The sequence below is a fragment of the Ovis canadensis genome, chromosome 3, assembly GCF_042477335.2.
Source record: "Ovis canadensis isolate MfBH-ARS-UI-01 breed Bighorn chromosome 3, ARS-UI_OviCan_v2, whole genome shotgun sequence".
NCBI lineage: Eukaryota > Metazoa > Chordata > Mammalia > Artiodactyla > Bovidae > Ovis > Ovis canadensis.
The window spans coordinates 215,915,445-215,937,489 of NC_091247.1; the positions used below are offsets into that span (position 1 = coordinate 215,915,445).

Sequence of the window (22,045 nt, forward strand, 5' to 3'; positions counted from 1 at the left end):
CCTGGTCCTCCGGTTTGTGGGGTGCTGCCTATGGAAGGATCAGGGCTTGTGTGGGGGCCCTGGAGGGCCAGGAGGCTCATTGGGGCAGAGGCTATGAGGCCTCCCACCAAACTGTTCAAAGCCTTATCGCCTCGAAGGTGTTTCTAATACCATTTCCGTCCATTGTTTCCTCTGGCTCATTAGGAGGAGGCCTGTCTCCTGTTGTGGCTGCTCACAGCTACTGTGGTGGGAAAAGAGGGGGGCGGGCGGGCTGACCGCAGACGTCACAATTTGGGCTTTATCTCCCCTCAGCCACAGGGTGTCCGTGGCCCGGGGATCACTCACCAGCAAGACTGTCCAAAGCCGCAGAAGTTCCTGGAGAGCATGGCCTAGGGCTGGCTGCAGCACTGTGGAGGCTGAGCTTCCTTGGAGACACCTGCACCCCCTTCCACAGGGGAAGGTACGGGATTTGGGAGGAGGGTTGGCTCACTGTGGAATGAGATGCAGGACTGACCCCCCACCCCCTGCCCTGGGGACCTGGGGTTCTCCTTCCAAGGACTAGTGTGCCGGAGTGATTCACAGCCAAGGGCCCTCCTAATGCCGTCTTCTCCGCCTGCCTCTGGGGGTTCTGTGCTCCTGCCTGGGCTTTACTGCTTGTAGTGCTTGACCAGAAAGGAAGAGACAAGCCCTACCCTCACCTCTGGGTAACTTCCGGAAGCAGCCTGATGTACCTGTGTGTATGGCTGAGACCAAGGCTTGGCCATATTGGACATCAGAGTGTTCCTTCCCCAGAAGAATTATATGCGGATGGGGTTTGCCTCTACCTTGTTTGGTCAGATGGGACAGTGGGTGGGAAAGGACCCCCCCACCCTTGCCCCTCCCTGCCCAGGGAATGTCAGATGACAGAAAAGTGTTGCTCAGTTGTGTTCAACTCTCTGTGACCTCATGAACTGTAGCCCACCAGGCTCCTCTGTCCACGGGATTGTCCAGGCAAGAATACCAGAGTTGCCATTTCCTTCTCCAGGGGATCTTCCTGACCCGGGTTGGATCCCTGGGTCAGGAAGGATCTGCCCACATTGCAGGCAGACTCTTTACCATCTGAGCCATTAGGGAAGGCCAAATGAGAGACGCTGAACTTAATTTAGCTGCTTTTCCAGAGGAGACCGCTGTGGCTGGAGCTCTGCGGGACGCAGGGTGTGCTCAGCCAGCCAAGATCAGTGGTCCCTTTCTTGGAGAGGGGGAGTCACACCTCAGGGAACCTGCCCGCCGCCCAGGGCTGCTGGACTCCTGTCCACTTACCAGATCAACTCAGCAGACTTTTCCTGAACACCTCCTGGGTGCTGGGCATTGTGCTAGGCGCTGGGGTAGGGATGAGAGAGGGAGTTCGTGTACCTTGTGGATGCCTACGTGTGTGCTAAGTGGCTTCAGTCGTATCTGACTCTTTGCAGCTCCATGGACTGTAGCCTGCCAGGTTCCTCTGTCCGTGAGGATTCTCCAGGCAAGAATACTGGAGTGGGCTGCCATGCCGTCCTCTAGGGGATCTTCCCAACCCAGGGATGGAACCGTTTCTCTTATGTCTCCTGCGCTGGTGGGTTCATTACTACTAGCACCACCTGGGAAGCCCACCTTGTGGGTGACTGCCCAGCAAGTCTGATTCCTGAAGGTTCTTGAAGCCTGGTACCTGTGGTAGCAATGGAAGTGTGAGACAGTTCCTCTTCTCCAGTTTCCTGCCAAGTGTGGAAGGATGAGGAGGAGGAGGGAATGAGCTGCTCCCTGCTCTGAGCTGCTGAAGGATCAGGGAATGATAGGGGTCAGGCTGGCAGGGGGCGAGGGAGGGCAAGGCAGAGCTTTCCTCTCCGTGTGCTCAGGGTCCCCTGTTTGGGGAAGGATGCCTGGCTTTCTGACCCAGTGATTATTACTCTTGGGCCTGACCTGGGGGACCAGTGGTCCATGTTTAGGTCTTGCCCAGTGGCTCAGCTGTAAAGAATTCACCTGCAGTGCAGGAGATGCCAGTTCGATCCCTGGGTGGGGAAGATCCCCTGGAGGAGGAAATGGCTATCCAGTCCAATATTCTTGCCTGGAGAATTCCATGAACAGAGGAAGCTGGTAGGCTATAGTCCACAGGGTCCCAAAGAGTTGGACACGACTGTAGCAACTGAGCACAGTCTATGTTTAAGGGGGAAATGAGGGTCATTCTTTTCTCTTGCTTAAAAAATTCTCCACACATCATGTGTGGCCAGTAGCACAGACCAGCAGCCGCTCACCTCTCCCTCTTCTCCGCAGATGTTTCCCACCAGGCTCGCGAGGCTGCTGCTTGCTGTGGCCCTCACTTTGCCAGGTAGGTCCCACGGTGCTGGCACTCTTCAATTCTGCCTCAGGCCATTGGGAACCTCCCCCTGCCAGGGGTCAGCAGGTGTGTCTAGCGCACACCTGTGTGTTTAGCCCTACGTTCGGCTCCTGTTGGGGCTGTGGAGTCACTGGGTGCCTGGTTAATTTCTCTTCTGCAGAGCCCACTGCTCCTGATGTGCGTTTCTCAAGGAGTTGGTGCCTGCAAGTGTCTTCTCTGATTGGGGAATTAAGAAGCACCAGGGCTACACAGGACAGTCCTTTAGGATGGGGATGGAGGATGGGGAAAAGGAACCCAAGACTTGGGTAGATTATTAGTTTTTGAGTGGATGGTGGGGCTCATTCATTTGTGCAGCCGTACATCCCATAGTAGCGATGAAGAAGCCGAGGGTCAGAGAGGAAAAACAACTGCTCTAAAGTCTCATAGAACCAAGATCAGAGGTCAGTTCTCCTGGGTCTCAGGCCAGTTCTCCTCCACTGTAGACCCTGCCTTTCTTCCCTCACTGAGATGCTGAGTCTATGAATGGCAAAAGGGACCCTTTTCTGATCCTGGTCTCACCCTCGTCTCCACTTAGATTACTAGGTCAGCAGCATCCAACCCGCTGCCCACAGGGGCAGATGTATTTTTGTTACTCCTCTGCATCTTCCTGTTAACTGTAACCCTAACCCTAGTAGGAGGGTCCTGGGCCAGAGGAGGCAGAAAACTTGGTGATTGACTGCTGTGATTTCCTACCTGCTAACACATACACATACGCACGTACACTGTGAGGTGAAGTTGGCAAGTGTCAGCATATGACCTTGCAGGGGTTAACATTTCAAAGGTTCTATGCACACTGATCTATTGATCTTCTTAGAATTTAATATATTCAAAATATACCAGTAGATTAAAGGACACTCATTACAATCTATTTACACATCGGAAAACTGGAAAATGTTAGAACTTATACCAAATTCATTTCAATGCAAGGTACAATACAGCCCACCAAAAATCATGTTTTGGAAGTATGACATTATAAATTCTTCATAATATGTTGAGAAATAAACAGGTTATAAGTCCTTTGTTCAGTCAGTTTGCTGACAAATTTGCAAAAAAACTGTCATTGTTTATACACAGTAAGATAGAAATAAAAGGCAAACACTAAAATGTCAACTCTAGTTACTGCTAAATGTTGGTTGCAGATGATTTTAACTTCCTTTTTTATTCTTCTTCAATATTTTCCAAATTTTCTCTAAGGAGCATGCGGTATACACGTCAAATCATCTGTCATTAAAACAAATCGATTTCCTGAAAAGCAGTTCTTCCATTATTGGGGAGTCCCGGGTCATTCTTGGGGGCTGAAAGCAACAGTTCTAGTGTCATTTAAAATGGAAAGTCCTTCCCTGTAGCCTGATTTCTGACAGCTGCAGCCTCATTTCTCCTGGGCTGCAGTAGTTTGAGCTGGTGGTACCTGCTGTACTCATGTGTGGCCTTTCTCTCCAGGGGCCCTTTGTGGAGAAGGTGCTCCTGGCAAGTCATCGATGGCCCGGTGCAGCCTCTTCGGAGCTGACTTCATCAACACCTTTGATGAGAGCATGTACAGCTTTGCGGGAGACTGTAGTTACCTCCTGGCAGGGGATTGCAAGACACACTCCTTTTCAATCGTAGGTGAGTCCTTGCCCTGATGGGAGGAATTCAGAGCAAGGGGGTGGGCAGGAGTGGGGGCAGCCTAGCTCAGCCTTGGCAGGTGAGGGTGTCAGGTTGGGCGTTGAGGTTTCTCATTCTTACAACAGTGCCGAGCCAAGATCATGGTGGGGAACGGCCTCTCCACGACTTAGGGATTCCCTTGACTTCTCCCTGGCTCTCTTCCTGTGGAAGCCTCGTGGATGGAGAGTCTTCGTGCTTCTCCAGTGTTTGAGTCCATTGCTCTGGGTCCAGGCAATGCTCTGGAAGCCCTGAAGCATCAAGAGAAATGATGACCCAGAAAGTGGTTTGCAACAGCCCAAGCATGTAGAAAAGGGAAGGAAGGGTGCCTATTCCAGCTGGAGGTCAGAGTATCAGCTGATGTGGAACATCACCTGCGTTCCTGGCAAAGGGTTGATGCCAGGCCCATGTTATCTCTGCTCCCCTGAGGCAGCTCTGAGATGTGGGGAGCAGGCAGTCGCCTCAGTTTCATGCATGAAGAGTTGAAGCCCAAGGAGGTTGATGATCCTCCCAAGGGCTGACAGGTAAGATAGCGAGAGCTGGATTTTGATCCTGGGCTTGTCAGGAAGAAGGACCTTGCTCCTGTATTAAGGAGAGAGGGGACTGTCTGGGGCTGGGAGTGGGGCTGGAGGCAGCGATGGAATATTGCAGTTTGATGAGCTTCACACTCTAACAGTTCACGAGATGTGTGTGGTATGTGAGAGGGATCATGTGAAACCCAGCAAAGGCAGAGTCCTTAGCTGTGGCGGGGGGGGGGGGCAGGTGGAGAGGGAGACGGCAGTAGACGTACCCACACTGTCACAGCAAAATTTCTGTGGCAATTGTTATAAGGACAGTGAGGAAGACTTTACATGGCGGGGTGGGGGCACTGCAATGGGGGTTTTGCAGTAGAGGAAAGAATATAACAAGGATGAGTGGGGATTTATAGCCAAGGAGCCAGGTGTGGGTGGCTGGACAGAAATTCTTAAAAATATTTATTTACATTACTTATTTATTCAGCGGCGTTGGGTCTTAGCTGTGGCCTGTGAGGTCTTCACTGTGATGTGCAGATTTCTCTCTAGTTATGGCACTCAGGCTTAGTTGCTCCGTGGCATGTGGGATCTTAGTTCCCTGATCAGGGGTCAAACCCATGTCCCATCCATTGGAAAGTGGATTTTTAACCACTGGAAGGGAAGTCCCAGGACAGGAAATTACCAAGAGGAAACATCAGGGGTCTTGGGGAGTCTGGCTAAACCAGCTTGACAGGGTTCTTGCTGATGGCAGGCCAGGGTGATGCAATGTGCAGAGTGGGTTATGAGGAATATAATTGGATATTGAGGGCAGGGGATTCTTGCTAAACTAACTACAGGATTCTTGCTAAAATTGGACCAAGTAGGCCAGGGATAGAGTCTAGGTGGAGACCTAACCAAGCAGAGGGCTCAGAAAAGCCTGACTCAGGTGTGGTCAAGGAGACCTGGTCAAGGAGAGCATCTTGGTCAACACCCAGACCTCACACGAGATGCAGGCTCAGGGCTCTCGTGGTGTTAACTCCATCAGCTGGGACGACAGCTGCAGCACCTCTGTGTGGCAGCGCTGGGCAAGGCTTGGCTTGGCTGCTGAGTGAACTAACAGCTGGCCTTAGCTCTGGGCTCTCCTGCTTCATTTTTTTAAATTAATTAATTTTTGGCTGTACTACCCTGCATGTCAGCTTCCTCGGCAGCTCAGATGGTAAAAGAGACTAGGTTTGATCCCTGGGTTGGGAAGATCCCCTGGAGAAGGGTGACTGCACTCATGAAATTAAAAGATGCTCCTTGGAAGGAAAGCTATGGCAAACCTAGACAGTATATTACAAAGCAGAGACATCACTTTGCTGACCAAGGTCCATTTAGTGAAAACTATGACTTTTCCAGTAGTCATGTATGGGTGTGAGAGTTGGACCTAAAGATGGCTGAGCACCAAAGAACTGATGCTTTTGAACTCTGGTGCTGGAGAAGAATCTTGAGAGTCCCTTGGACTGCAAAGAGATCAAGCAAGTCAATCCTAAAGGAAATTAACCGTGAATATTCATTGGAAGGACTGATGCCGAAGCTGAAGCGCCAATACTTTGACCACCTGATGCGAAGAGCCAACTCTTTCGAAAAGACCCTGATCCTGAGAAAGATTGAGGGAAGGAGAAGAAAAGGCTGATAAAGGATGAGATGGTTGGATGGCATCACCGACCCAATGGACATGAGTTTGAGCAAGCTCTGGGAGACAGTGAGGGACAGGGAAGCATGGCATGCTGTAGTCCATGGGCTCACAGAGAATCGGACATGACTGAGCGGCTGAAAAACAACAGCCAGGGATTGAACCCTCACCCCCTGCAGTGGAAGGGCAGAGTGCCAGCTGCTGGACCATCAGGGATGTCCCATGGGTTCTCCTGCTTCTCTGGCTGCCCCCTTGGGCCCTGCCTCTGCTGGAAAACCTATCCCAGTATGGCTTCAGTGGTCTGAACTTCACTGGAATGCCATTTTCCCCACTGCTCCGTGAATCCCTCAAGGGCAAGGACTGGATCACACTCATCTTTTTTTCTGTAGCTCCATGGGGTCTCTGTCAACACCAAAGGGGGGGTGGTGGTGCACAAAGCGTGGTTCTCTATTGTATACAAGAGCAGGTTTCAGGAACAGCAAGGTATGCAAGGCCTTGGGGAGGGGTTTGCTTGGACAGACAGGACAGGGAAGGTGTCCCGTGTAGTGGGGACAGCAGGAGCACAGGGGACAGTCTGAAAGGGGTAAGTTTGGTGCCATGCAGCCTGGGGGGGGGTCAGTGTGGTGGGAGCTGTGGTCCCCATCAGGCTCACCTGGAGGCTGGTTAAAACACGTTATTGGGGTCCCCCAGCCTTGGCCCAGGCTGTCTATGCCACTGGATCCAGAGTGTGGCTTGAGATATTCACCCCTAGCAAGTTCCCAGCTGCTCCTGGGGGTTTGGGGCCCAACTTTGAGAAACACAGGCCTGGAGAAGAGGGGGGTGCAAGATGGGGTGGTAGGGGGAGCTGATGGGGCTGAAACTTGCTGTATGATGGCGGAGTTTGTTTCTCAGTTCAGCAGGCAATGAGGGGCTAACGCAGAGTCTCTGCAGGGAGGGCCAGGGGGAAACCAGTTCTTAGCCAAGATGGTCCTGGAAGGGAGAGAGGCAGGAGGCAGGGTGACCTTGGCCGTGGTCACCAGGCAGCTGGTGAGGACTGGACACGTCCCTAGGGCATGACGAATTGAGGAAGTCATCCTGGACGCTGAAGTCTGAGCACCTACTTTGCTTTAGAGGTAGCAGCGGAGAGAAAACACCCTGTCAGCTTCCCTGGGAAGCTGAAGGCCCAGGTCCTTCCTCCTCAAGTGGTCCCAGTGTTTATCTCAGTGGATTTCTCCACCTTGAAAGTCACGGTGCACTTGTTTTATTTTAAAGTGTTCATGTGTGAGATGGTACAGCATTTGTCTTTCTCTATCTGCCGTATTTCACTTAGTACAGTGCCCTTCAGTTCCACCCATGTTGTCATAAATGCCCTGTGAGCACTTGGGGACTTGTCTCTCAAGGTCAAAGTAATGCTGACCTCCCCTCCATACGTCTATGCAGGTGGTGTCAGAAGTCTGGCCTCTCTGGCCATCCTTCTTTGGGTTTCAGGGTCCAGGAGGAATGGACGGGCTGAGTTAGGACTCTCTAACTCAGAGATACCCTCTCTGTGTTCTTCTTCTTTTCTTATATCAACTTGCTCTTGTTGCCTGTCAGTTTTCTGGAAGGTAATTGGCCTAAGTCAGGCTATGAATCAATAACATTTCAATGTAGATTTGTTTAATTTTCACCCCAAATTGTGCTGCTATTATATAATGCTGGAGAAAATGGGCAGCTACTTTGTCTGTTTTGGATGGTGAGGGTGGGGTGTTGGCAGGACACGGGTAATCTGAGGAACTGGGCTGGGTAGCGTGGGCTGGCATGATTGCTCCGGGGAAGAGGGGGCACCAGGTCAGGGGAAGGGACCTGGGAGCCCTGGAGGCTGCCCTTCAGTCCTGCAGGCACAGCTATGCCCTCCCCCACGCCTGTGCTCCATTGTTCTCCAATGACATCCTGTTTCCTCACTTCCAAATCGCAAATTCCCGTTCCTCTCCTGTGGACCTTGTCCACATCCTGGGTAAAGTGTTTGTGTCTGAGCATGCAGGGCCACCTGGTGCAAAGGGGAGGCTCTTTGACCTGGTGCTGGCTCCTGGCCAGCAGGCTCCATCCAGGGACTCAGCTCCTAGCTGGCCAGCACGGGGACCTGGGAGAGATCTTGGGAGTCCTGGTGGCCCCCACGCTGGGATCTGGCTCCCATAGCAGCCCCAAGAGCCATGGACAACCTACACTGTTCTGAGTGAGCTCCCAGCCTGAGACTCCTGTCTCTACCTCAGGGCGTCGTGGCCAGGTCAGATCAATCACTGTGTGCAGCTTTAGGCTGATGTCCACCTGCATCAGAGTCGCAGGGTGGAGGACAAAGTGTTTGTTAGAGATGCGAATCAGTGAGTCCCACACTTGGAAGGCAGAGACAGCACTCGGGTTGAACTCGGCTTCCTGGGGTGCTCCTCACTCACCTAGAGGAGGTCTTGCTTCCTCACTTAGATCCTCAGTCTCCGAGTTCAAGAGGCCAGAAAGGAGATGGCGTATAGTGGGAGCTTCCCTGGCTCGCCCATGAGATGGATACCTTGCCCTCCCTCTGGCAAGCACAGGAAGTGCAGGCCTCCTGGTCTGCAGGGCATGGGAGTGTTCCCCAGCACTGGGCTCGCTGGCGGTTTCTAATGGCTGCCCATCATCAGGGTCCTTCCCAAGTTCTGCCAGGAGAGTAGGAGGCAAATAAAGAACAGGACTGATGGTGGGTTCTCCCCTGCATTGGCGGTTCACAACCCTGAGCACTCAGATGCTCCATTAAGAAGTTTGTGTGACAAAGGGAGGTTTGGACTTGGAGTCAGAAAGCCCGGTGCGGTTAGTGGTATAAGCTAGTAGTTCTCAACCTGGGTGATTTTCCCCGCAGAGGACATGGAGCCTAGAGGCATTTGGGGTTGTCACAACTGGGGGTGGACGCTAGTGGCATCTGATGGGCAGACGCCAAGGATGCTGCTAATGACCTACATGCACAGAGTGGCCCCCACAGCAAAGAAGTATCTGGCCCCCAGTGTCAACAGCGCCAAGGTGGAGAAAACCTGTTGTATACTTGGGCCTCAGTCTCTCCATCTGTAAAATGGAGTCAGTTAGGCCAATGTTTTGGAACTGAGTCAAAAACTATGGGTCATAAAATGAATATTATTGTTGTCTCCAGCATTAAAAAAAATTAAACAGAAAAGATTAGAAGACTTATGAAATTACCAGAGCTCATGGCTCTGGTAAGGGTAGGGGTGTCGTGGGAAATGTGTGTGTGCGCACACTGGATCATGAAGTCACTGGTGTTTTTACTCCACTTTCTGGGCAAGAACTTTTAAAAATTTATTTTCTCAGACAGTAAAGAATCTGCCTGCAAAGCAGGTGACCCAGGTTCGATCCCTGGGTCAAGAAAGATGCCCTGGAGAAGGGAATGGCAACCCACTCCAGTATTCTTGCCTGGAGAATGCCACGGACAGAGGAGCCTGGTAGGCTACAGTTCATGGGGTTGCAAATGAGTTGGACAAGACCGAGCGACTAATACTTTCACGTTTTTTGAATTACAACGCTGTGTTTATTACTGCTGTACAACAAAGTGACTCAGTTATACATGCATACACACACACACACACACTCTTTTCATATTCTTTTCCATTATGTTTATCATAGGATATTGAATATAGTTCCCTGTGCTATACAGTAGGACCTTGCTGTTTATGCATCCTGGGAATCCCAGACTTCCAGTCCAGCCTTCTCCCCCCTCCCCTTGCCAATCTCCAGTCTGTTCTCTATGTCCTTGATTCTGTTTTGTAGGTATGTTCATCTATGTCATATTTCAGATTCCCCGTATAAGTGAGCTCATATGGTATTTGTCTATCTCTTCCTGACTTATTTCACTTAGTATGATAATCTCTAGGCCCAGCCACGTTGAGGCCAATGGCATTGTATTCGTTTTCATGGCTAAGCAGTATTCCATTGTGTGTGTTATCACTCCTCCTTACCCATTCCTCTCTGTTGGTAGACACTCAGGTTGCTTCCATGTCTTGGTTATTGTAAACAGTGCTGTTGTGAACATAGGGATGCATGCATCTTTTTGAACTACAGTTTTATCTGGATATATGCCTATGGGTGGCATCACTGGATCATATGGAAACTCTATTTTGAATTTTTTGAGTAATTGCCATACTATTTTCCATAGTAGTTGCACCAATTTACAATCTCACCAACAGTGTAGGAGGGTTCCCTTTCTAAGAGACCATTTTAAATAACACATCCCAGAGGTCATGTCACCAATAACTCACATGGTGGCTTCGAATTCACTGCTTTACAATGTATTTGACTCATGCTTAATTTTATCTTTATACATTGATTGTAAGCTCCCAGAAGGAAGGAATCAGGATTTTACATTTTCCTTATGGCAACCCACTCCAGTATTCTTGCCTGGAGAACCCCATGGATGGAGAAGCCTGGTGGGCTACAGTCCACGGGGTCACAAAGAGTCGGACACGACTGAGCGACTTCACTTTAAAGGAATAGACTATTAGAGGGCCTCGTATACAGAAGGCACTCAATAAATATTTCTAGATGTATGGAAAGATGAGTGAGCATATGAGATTTGGGGGGAGATTTCTGTTGCCCATTTGTTAACTCTTTGGGGGGGAGTTTCCCACTGAGATAAGATTACAGAGATGATGGTTATAAATAAATGCATTCACGTTTTTTGGGTGATAATTGCTACCCTGTTTAAATAATTCTTTTCTTTTTCAGGGGACTTCCAAGCTGGTAGAAGAGTGGGTCTCTCTGTGTACCTCGGGGAATTTTTCGACATCCATGTGTTTGTCAACGGTACTGTGCTGCAGGGGGGCCAGCAGTAAGTCGGAGCCCAGAAAGTTCAAATTAGAAGAGGCCCTGGGAATTCCCCTTGTGCTCGCCCTCATTTTTTCAGACAAAGGAGTGGGGCCCAGAGAGAGAAAGTACATGTGCCCGGAGGAGATGAGAAGGGTTGGTGAGAGTGGGGAATCCTGACTCCGAGACCAGGCTTTAAGCTTCTGCATGGCAGTCTGAACCCTGCAGAACAGGGTCAGGTTGATGGGTGGAGGGACTCCCAGAAAATGGCCCCTTCCTGAGCTCCTCCTGTCTCCCCAGTGTCTCCATGCCCTATGCCACCAGAGGGCTGTACCTGGACACCGAGGCTGGGTACCACAAGCTGTCCAGCGAGTCTTATGGCTTTGTGGCCAGGATCGACAGCAGCGGGAACTTCCAAATCCTGCTGTCGGACAGACACTTCAACAAGACCTGTGGGCTGTGCGGTGACTTTAACATCTTCGCTGAAGATGACTTCAGGACTCAAGAAGGTAAGATTTTCTGGGACAGCATTCCCCGAGGGCGTGGTTGTGTTACCCTGCTCACCAGCCTACACTGGGACTCCTTCCCTGGTGCTCTACCTTCCCTGAGTCCTCATCTCAATTTATCTCATGAACTTTATCTCTTAGCATTCTGTCTCAAGGCCTAGATCCGTCCTCAAATCAGATCTTGGGGATCCTCAGACCTGACTTGGTTCAACTTTGAATTCCCCACATGGTAGATGTTTGATAAATGCTTGATGATCTGAACAGGACCTCCTGTGCCACTGTGATGGAACTTCGCACATGAAATCTATAAAAGGTGGTCCTCTGCACTGCCCAAAAGGCCAGTTTATGTGTACGTGTGCACGTGTGTGTGCGCGGGCATGTGTATGTTCATGAGAAATAGGGAGTATAGTGATATGGACTATGTGAAAACCGCTGCTAATCCTCATTTTTCTTCTGGAAATTTCAATTACATAAACATTTATGTGGGCTACCCTGGTGGCTCAGAAAAGAATCCTGGTGGTAAAGAACCTGCCAGCCAATGCAAGAGACATGGGTTTGATCCCTGGATTGGAAAGATCCCCTGCAGGAGGAAATGGCAACCCACTCCAGTATTCTTGCCTGGAAAATTCCCAAGCACAGAGGAGCCCACTGTAGTGGGCTACAATCCATGGGGTCACAAAGAGTCGGACATGATTAACTAAATAACATCAAAACCCCTGCTGCAGAGGCCTATGTTCAAATGTAAACAAAGCTGATTCAGGTGCCTACAGACCCGGAGTTTTCACCCAGCAGTCCCAGGTCTCGTGCCCATGGCTCCATCCTCCTGAACCTTTCTCTACAGGAACCCTGACCTCAGACCCCTACGACTTTGCAAACTCCTGGGCCCTGAGCAGTGAGGAGCAGCGGTGTCCACGGGTGTCCCCTCCCAGCAGCTCCTGCAACATCTCCTCTGAGCTGCAGAAGGTGGGTCATCTAGGCTGGGCGTGATCTGGGTGGTTCGGGGCTTTAGGAGTCAAGAGGCAAAATGAGGTCCCATCCCAGGTCCTCCATCCTAGGGAGGACAGGGTCCACGCTGGAGGGTCCCTCTGGCTGCTCTGTGTCCCGTGCGCCCCTTTCCTCTGGAAAACCAACTGTGGTTAGAGCTGGGTTGACCCTAATCTTGTTAATAATACTGTCCTGGACCTGGAACTCTAGAGATGGGCCTGGTCCAATGAGTCAGTACAGCAAGTTATTATACTTTCCTGTTTTACATTCCAACGCCCCCTCAGCCCCAAATACCCCCATTGTCACCTGCTACCTGTCTGAAATTCTGCTGTGGAAAACCATTTAAAAAAATATTTATCTTTGGGCGCTCTGGGTCTTCATTGCTTTGCGGGGGCTTTTTCCGGTCGCGGTCCCTGGCCTATTCACTGTGGGGGTCCTCTGGTTGCAGAGCACGGGCTCTAGGGCGTGCAGCCTGCAGCAGCTGTGGCTCGCAGGCTTAGCTTCTCCGGCCAGGAATCGAACCCGCGTCCCCTGCATTGCAGGTGGATTCTTATTCATTGTGCCACCAAGGAAGTCTAGAAAACCATATCTTTTTAAGGGCCTGATAAGTGGTTGTTTTAAAGCACAAACAGGGGGCAAGGCCCCGAAGTCTCACTAATAATCAGCAGGGAGGGGGTTAATTTACATTTGGGTGGGGGAGGGGAGACGTTGCGGGGAGGGGAGGGGCAGGGCCTGCTACCAGCCACCAGCTTGGATGTTGTCAAAGTTTCCTGAGGCTGGAGTGGCTGACTGTCTCAAACCCAGTGACTTACAGCTATGGATATATATTCTTACAGTACAGGAGGTCAGAAGGCTGAATTTGGTTTCAAGGTGTCTGCAGAGCTGGGTCCCTCCGGAGGTCTAGGGGAGGGACCCCCCTCTCTTCCAGGTCCTTGGGCGCGGGGCTCCTTGGCTTGTGGCCCCATCCCTTCACTCGCTCCCTCCATGGTCACGTGGCTTCCTTGTCCACGTGCTTCCATCCGAGTCTCAGCTCCGGTGGTGACTCCGCCCATCTCTCCCCCAGTTCTTAGCAGCTCCTTCCCCTTCAGGGTTACCCTTTATGATCCCCCTTGGGGAGAAGGGGTCCAGGTGGGAGTGAGCTGCTGGACGCACCTTGCCTCCGCCTTCTGTAGGTGGAGACAAGATGGTCTCTGTGCTTCTGTGTGGGGGGTGTTGGGAGGATGATGCTTTAGGTGGGAAAGACCTCCCTCAACGGAGGACCTCTTCTTCTCAGGGGTCAGGCTGCCAGGGCTGAGGGAGGAGGGAGCAGCATGGCTCTGGGGTGCGGCTGGGCTCTTGTCAACATGCAGTGCCCTGAACAGGCTGCGCTCAGAGACTCCGCCGCTGTCTGGGGATTGAGATCCTTGTAAGTCAGGTTCCCGGAAAGTGGAGGTTTGTGAGCAGGGAGTGGCTCTCAGGGTGTGAGAGAGGCAGGGCTGTGCAGGGGGAGAAGCTGAATGCTGTGCAGTTCCAATCAAGGCCTCAGCTGGCCCTTCAAGGAGTTCTGAAAGCTGGGTGGCCCCATGGGGCGAGGCGGCCCACACTGACCAGTCGGTCACTGGGTGGAGGCTGCCGCTGGACGAGGAGGCAGGATAGCTCCCCTAGACTGAGGGCGGTGCCTGCAGAAAGACTCGGATATGAGCCCTCAGCAGCCAATGCGCTCAGCTTCCGGTGGGTGAGTCCTGCTCCGAAGGGTGTCTGCATTGCACGCAATGTCCCCTGTAGAGCTTGGCTACCTGACAGCGTCAACTCCCTGCCTCCCATCCAGGGAGTATGCACGATGTTCCAACCTACCATCATGCAGGGAGAGGGTGACCTCTGCTTATCCCCAGAACCACTGCCATGATGGGACTTGACAGGCCAAGTAAGCCCCTCCTCTGGGGCTGTGTGGTTGTGCAGAGTGTTGAGGAAACCAGAGCTGGGTGGAGGGGTGCGATTCAGGAGCTGCCCTGAGTCGTCAGCGAGCACCGCAGAGTCAGAGTCCACACCCTGCCCTGCCCCCTCCTCTGCTGTTCCGGCTGTACCACCTCAGGCCACCCAAGTGATGATTCCAGACTTGTTTTCCCTCAGGAGTCTGGCTCCATGAATCTTGCTGCCTTCAGCTCTAAAACTCTTTGATTGTGTGTTTCTCTGGGTTGAGCTAAAGAGAGAGTTGATAATAGAGCTTCCCTGGTGGCTCAGATGCCTCCAATGCAGGAGACCTGGGTTTGATCCCTGGGTTGGGAAAATCCCCTGGAGGAGGGCATGGCAATCCACTCCAGTGTTCTTGTCTGGGAAATCCCTATGGACAGAGGAGCCTGGAGGGCTACAGTCCATGAGGTCACAAAGAGGTGGACACAACTGAAGTGACTAACACTTTCACTCAGTAAATATTCAATGGATGGATGGATGCAAATTAGGTGGGGTCATTTATCCAGGGAATGGGCCACCCCACAATCATAACTGAGGATTCTTCATTTGTAGAACAAATCTGCACATAAGTGGAGAAACTCTAGCTTACTCCTATTCCAGAAGCTAAATAAAACTCACCACAGCGCACACACACACACCCTTAGCTTAGCATGAGAAAGCTTCATTATTAGTTACTGTCTTTCCACTTTCAAGGAACAGTTATCTTCTGAACCAAGGAATATGTCAGGCGCAGGAAAATGCTCTGGGTCATGCTCATTTCAGCTGCCTACACTGGAAACACAATCTCTAATGAATCAACAAGTCCATTCCTAACGCCTCTTTTCCTTGGGTTTCCAGTGTTTCAGTGGTGCTAGGGTTTCCCAGCTAGTCCCTAAACATCTCTGTCACCTAGAACATAGCACAGAACTGGCAGCTGAGAGACAGGCTGAGTTCCAAACCCTGGGAGGAGAGGGTATTGTCTTGGGAAAGAGGGTAGTTTCTTCTTCTTTTCAGGAAAACTTTGAAATAGCAGACACTTGCCCTTGTAGCCCTTCCAGCTTTCCTATCCCTGGACCATTTAGCAGACTGGTAACTCTGGGGAGGACACTTGCCTTCTCTAAGCCTCAGTTTCCACATATGTAAAAGAAACACAGGACAAGTGCCTGCTCCACGTATCCTTACGGGCCACCGTTATGATAAAAGGATACATGTGGAGTGCTTAGCCCAGTGGGGCTCAATTGGCTGAGCTGTTATTGTTGTTATTATTACTTTTGAGTTTGCATTTGCCCCTGGGGTGGCCGCACTTTGAGAGCAGGAGTGGGATGCTGCTGCTGTTGCTGCTAAGTCGCTTCAGTCGTGTCCGACTCTGTGCGACCCCATAGATGGCAGCCCACCAGGCTCCCCCGTCCCTGGGATTCTCCAGGCAAGAACACTGGAGTGGGTTGCCAGTTCCTTCTCCAATGCATGAAAGTGAAAAGTGAAAGTGAAGCCGCTCAGTCGTGACCGACTAGTAGCGACCCCATGGACTGCAGCCTACCAGGCTCAGGCCAAACACACACAGCACTTGAAGTGCTAAGCTCAAAATTCCTTCTTTCTCTCCTCCTCTCCAGCTATAGCCCCATTATTTCTGGGGCAGTTGAGCACAGCGTGGGGTTAGAAGGAGAGTGAGGTTCAGAGGCACCTGGACATGGAGGGTGGGGAACAGGCAGAAGCCAGCTTTTCTTCTGGGGCTGCTTGTAACCCAGGGGAATTTGGGGCTGAGGGGGCTCCAGGAGCCCTGAGCAGCGAGGAGCAGAGAAGAAGGGATTTTATCATCTCTTCCTTTTGTTTCCAAACTTAAACTTCCACCTATGGTTGTAGTTAGCTGTCTTCTGCCCTTTCCAGTGTTCTCTAGGCAGGGGTAGGGTTGAGGTGTGTGACGGGGGATAGGAGGGGTAGGGGGTGGGGGGGTTACTTGGCGAGTTAGGTGGGCAGCTCATGGGCACCTCTGACACCCAGGGCATGGGCTTTGTCTCACTTTAGTTTGCAAAACACAGGCATCACAGGATAAGCTCAAGATAAATGCTCCCACCCTCAGGGTATAAAGGAATACTCTCATTTACACCTAAGAAGTAGGGGGTGAAGACGGGATTTCCAAACGGGGAAATCTGATACAGAGGCCTGAGTGGAGGAGGCAGCCTGGCACTCTGTCTCCTGGAGACAGAGGGGGATGGGAGGTGGGGGCAGAGAATCCACAGAGGCCCTGTTTGTTTCCCCTGGGCCTTTGGGAGCTCCAGCTGTACACTCGCTACTCACTTTGTCTCCTGGGTGTTAAGGTTCTTACTAACCAGTGTCCTGGGAGCAGTTTAAGAAACTGGTTACTAAGTTCTCAGAGCTGGGCCAAGGCCCCCAAACACTCACACCTCCCAAGGCACAAGCTCCTCCAGAACTCCAGTTTCAGGCTGTTTACCTGAGAAGAGGGGGCGGGGCTTCATCATCCAATCAGGCTGTGTTTGTCCACGAGTGTGGCGCCCTCATTGGCTGGGAAGCACAAAGACATCTCCAGGGAGGTGATAACTGCCATCTCTGGAATTGTCTACAGCCTGTTGGGTGTCACTGGGTCACTGGGTTCAGTCAGAAGTCAGGGCTGGTAAATCCCTTTACAAGTGTCTGCCACTGTGGCCAAGTGTTCGGTAGGGGAGATGGTGCTGACCCAGCTGCCAGGAGCTCTCTGTCTTTCCGAGGTAGCAGCAAGGAGTCAGCTCGTTGAGAGCCAGGTCGTATTACTTATACCCAGGGGAATGAATGTTTCCTTGTTATGCCAACAAAACCGGAGCCTCTCTACTGGGATGCATAATGGCTTGTTTGATTGCACACAGATTTGCCGTTCTATTTAGCTTCTCCGAGGGCAGGGCTGCTGGCGTCTGGGGCTTAGGGTGCAGACCTAGTAATAAAAAGTGCCAAGCTATAGATACTCAAATAATTGGTATTCATTTGCAGGTAACTCCACTGCACAGTGAAGGTTTTAGAAAGATCCTTAGGTCACTTAAAAAAAAAAATCTGACAGCCTAGGAAATGTCAGCGTAGGTTGAACCTTTCACAGGGATCTTAAGTTTTCATCCCGCAGTCCTGTCTGCAGTGTGAAGCCCAGGGCTCCGGGAGGTTGGGTGGGGGATGCAGCTGATCTATGCGATGTTCTTTCTAATTAGAAAAAGACACCCTTTTCTTGAGACACTTTACCATCCTCTGCTGGGAAAATGCTGTTTTAAGGAATTTAGGGAGTGTTAGTCACTTAGTTCAGAGAAGGCAATGGCACCCCACTCCAGTACTCTTGCCTGGAAAATCCCATGGATGGGAGGAGCCTGGTGGGCTACAGTCCATGGGGTTGCTAAGAGTTGGACACGACTGAGTGACTTCACTTTCACTTTCATGAATGGAGAAGGAAATGGCAACCCACTCCAGTGTTCTTGCCTGGAGAATCCCAGGGACGGAGGAACCTGGTGGGCTGCTGTCTATGGGGTCACACAGAGTTGGACACGACTGAAGCGACTCAGCAGAAGCAGCAGCAGCAGTCGCTTAGTTGTGTCCGACTTGTTGTGACCCCATGGGCTGTAGCCTGCCAGACTCATCTGTCTGTGGAATTCTCCAGGTAAGAATACCGGAATGGGTCGACATTCTTTTCTCCAGGGGATCTTCCTGACCCAGGGATCAAATCTGGGTCTCCTGCACTGCAGGCAGATTCTTTACCTTCTTGAGCCACAAGGGAAGCGCCCTCAGTGGCCCTGAATACTGGGGAAGCAAGATCCCTGCAGTCTGCTTTCTCCAAATCTTACTCAGGACTTCGCGTCCAGTGGTGCTCCTGTCAGTCGCCTAACAGTCCCAGATTGCCTGTTTTCCACTGGTTCCGATTTTAGCGTTTTGTGTGTGTGCGAGTGAACACAATCCTTATTTCTTTTGTTCTGTTGCTGTTCGTGTCTGCACATCTTCTCCCCCTTGCCTCCTCCTCTGAAGAGCCCACCGTTCACCTGTAAAGCCTCTTCCCCTAAGAAGTCACCTGTCTGTGCTGGAGCTAACATTTGTAAACACTCACGTTTACTTTTGAATGACCATAACAGTTCCCTGCATGAAATATTGCCCACGCCTTTTATTTGCGAAGTGCCTACCCAGCTCTTTCTCCTATTTCTGCCCACAGCTGCCCTGGGAGGAAGCTCACAGGCCTGGAGGGAAGTGACCTGGTGGCAGAGGGACTCAGTTCCCTGGCAGAGCTGAGGGCTTACTGACCACGTCCACTCCTGGCATCCTTGCTTCCTCTCCTGGCCTCCTGCATTCATGGCCTAGAATAGACTTTTCTTGGAGATTGGGATGAATTTTGTTACGTTTGTTTGTTTGGTAGAATAGTTGTGATTCTTAAGAGAGAGCAATTGTGCCGGGAGAGTCTGGTTTAGGGAAGGTCAGTATATCTCAAGAAGAGATCCTTGTAATCCAGGAACCCTGGAGGAGTTAGTTATCGGGGACCTGACCTGGCTCTGCAGAGGGGGCCCACCCACTTGGTCCCAGCGATGAGTAGATCTGAGTTGGGTTTTGAACACAAGCCTGGAGAACCCCATGGACGGAGAAGCCTGGTAGGCTACAGTCCACAGGGTCACAAAGAGTTGGACACGACTGAGCGACTTCACTCACTTCACTTATGCACACATATACATGCCTATTTATACACACGTATACACACACACACTCATATACACACACAATACATACACACCTATACATACACATGCATACACATACAGTACACAAACATATACACATACACACGAACACATATATACATACACGTAGGCAACACACTCAAAGACACACATACACACACACGATATACACCTGTAAATACACATACACACATATGCACACACATAGACACATGTATACGCACACACACACATTCCCCTTTCTGTGGTATGAGAACTGCTCTCTCAAGTCATCCAGAGGTTAAGGAGTGAGGATTTGTTTTGGAGACTTTGCCAACTTTGCCAAAATCCGCAGTTTCTAGAGCTTTGCTGTGTCTTCACGTAGTCGCACCCCTGTTCTGCAGCTCAGTCTCCCCTCTGAAGACCAGCGAAGCTCTGCCCGATACTGACCACTGAGAAAATAAGCACCCTTTCCCTTTCCAGCAAATCCCCTCACTCATCTGAGTGCAGGGAGGCAGGAGGGGCAGGAAGCCCGCGGGCTGGTGGTGGTGGTGGGACAGTGACGCTGGCCATTCTGCCTTTGGAGGTCTAGCCTCATGGCAGAGTTCAGGGGCTGCCACTGGGTTTAAAGTTTTTCCTTAAATTGTGTGTGTGTGTTCAGTTGCTCAGTCGTGTCTGACTCTCTGCAACCCCATGAACTGTAACCCGCTAGGCTCTTCTGTCCATGAAATTTCCCAGGCAAGAATACTGGAGTGGGTTGTCATTTCCTCCTCCAGGGGATCTTCCCCACCCAGGGATTGAACCTGAGTCTCCCTCCTCTTCTGCATTGCAGATAGATTCTTTGCCTGAGCCACATCCGGGAAGCTACCCTTAAATTAAGCAGATGCAAATGCATCCCTGCTGCTGCTGCTGCTAAGCCGCTTCAGTCGTGTCCAACTCTGTGTGACCCCATAGACGGCAGCCCACTAGGCTCCCCCGTCCCTGGGATTCTCCAGGCAAGAACACTGGAGTGGGTTGCCAGTTCCTTCTCCAACGCATGAAAGTGAAAAGTGGAAGTGAAGTTGCTCAGTCGTGTCTGACTCTTAGCGACCCCATGGACTGCAGCCTACTGGTAGGCTGGCTCCTCTGTCCATGGGGTTTTCCAGGCAAGAGGACTGGAGGGGGGTGCCACTGCCACCGCTGCATCCCTAACCCAGCGCATTTCCCCCATAAGCCAAGATCTGGCTCAAAAGGCCCCATGAAACTGGCTGATAGATTTCCACTAAACGGATGCTTTAGTTTAGCGGAAAACTAAAGCTTAGTTTACACATAGGCACACACACACACACACACACACAATTTACACCTATACATACACATATGCACTTAGACACATGCACATACAAAGACACACACACACATGCACACACACATGTATATACACATAGACACACACACACACACACGCACATTCCTGAGACTTTCCCCAAGTGGCTTTCTTTCCCTTCCTCCTCTCCTGGCAAGGATAGGAAGCTGCAGGGGCCCGACGGCACGTATTTACTGAGATGTTTTTTATTGAGGTTGTATTTGCAATCTCACTCAGGGACAAGACACAGAGGAGACAGTGAACAGCCATGAAAGAGGACCATGTGAATGCCATCCAGAGTCAGTTAAGGGGCATGTGGTGCAACAGTTCTTATCACAGAGCTGATGACCTTTGCTGACTGGGAGCAGGGTGGGTGGAGCTGTTCCAGACCCAGAGCTTGGACAGACCCCAAACTGGGAACCCGGGGCTGATGCCAGGCCTTTGTCCTCCTGGCCAGCTGGTCCTGCCCTGACCCATGCTCAGATGCTGCCCAGGAGCACAGAGCGGGAGATGGGTCCTTTGGAGGGTTCTGTAGCCAGCTCCCATGGCACTGGGGACTTCAGGGACATATCCAGTTATCTTACTTCTCTTGAAGGCTGTACTCTGACTATCTCATAGAGAGGAATTTCCAGCTTCACAGAAAGCATCCGTTTAGTGGAAATCTATCAGCCAGTTTCATGGGGTCTTTTGAGCCAGGTCTTGGAATGTGGGAGGGAATCCCAAGCCAGGCAGAAGTTATAAATAGAATCAGCAACCCTCCCCCACTCATCCTTGCAGGCTGAACAATAAGAAACTGGGCCCTTCCCTGGGGGTGAATTCCTGAACCCACTGCTTTGGACCACTTCAGGTCTAGGCGCCTCCAGACCTCCCCAGGGGGCAGCCGCTGAACACCCACTTCAGGGCTGGGCTGAACAATCCTGCACTTTATCTGTTAGTTTCCCCTTTGTTCACTCCAGACCTAGGAATGCCCCCCACCCCTGCTCCTTTGTCAACTGTTCAGAACCAACACAAGAGCTAAGCTCCAGATCTCTCACTCCTGTTTTTTATCTCCTCGATCCCCACCGCCCCCACCCCGTCTGCCCTTGGGGAGATGAACATTTCTCTCCTTCTCCCTCCAACTGGCTTAGCATCTCCAGGGAGGAGGCCTGGTGCTTTTTAATGAACTGAAAATGTGATTAAGTTGGACTCCAATTGGGTCTGCACACCCACCCAGGCAGGGTGAGGTCATGGCTTGATGGACCGGGGCTGGCGCACTCTCGCCAGCCTCTGGCACCACAGACGAGAGATGCAGGAAGGGAGAAGTAGCTAATGCTGGGCATCGGAGCCAGGGAGATGCTGGAAGTGAATTAGCTGACCCTCTTTGGTCTCCCTGCCAGAATGGTTTAGCAGAGAGCTGAGGAGAAGCCATCTTCGAGCTGTTGGCTAGTACTGACAGCAGGCAATGAGAATAGTTACAAGCAGTCGATTGCACTCCCTGTGTTACGTCATTTAGTTTTATTTTGCAGGAAAGTTGAAGGCAGGCATTGCCATCTCAGTTAAGACTAGGTCCTGCTGTGCCAGGATAGCTAAAGTAGAAACAGCTTTCAAGGTAGAGCAGTGCATCTCTCTCTCACTGAGAAGGAGTTCAGAGGGGGATGCCCAGTACTGA

At 51.3% G+C, this 22,045-nt stretch overlaps 1 protein-coding gene across 1 annotated transcript in view; it reads left to right on the forward strand.

Annotated features, from left to right (window-relative positions):
- Positions 1-241: 241 nt before the first annotated feature.
- Positions 242-22,045, forward strand: part of VWF (von Willebrand factor) — a 122,547-nt gene continuing 100,743 nt past the window's right edge. Inside the window, exons 1-6 of the mRNA XM_069585872.1 lie at positions 242-439; positions 2,263-2,317; positions 3,806-3,970; positions 10,889-10,991; positions 11,267-11,475; positions 12,314-12,435. Coding sequence (XP_069441973.1) covers positions 2,263-2,317; positions 3,806-3,970; positions 10,889-10,991; positions 11,267-11,475; positions 12,314-12,435 — 654 coding nt within the window. The 5' untranslated portion in view covers positions 242-439. The remainder of the gene's footprint in view (positions 440-2,262; positions 2,318-3,805; positions 3,971-10,888; positions 10,992-11,266; positions 11,476-12,313; positions 12,436-22,045) is intronic.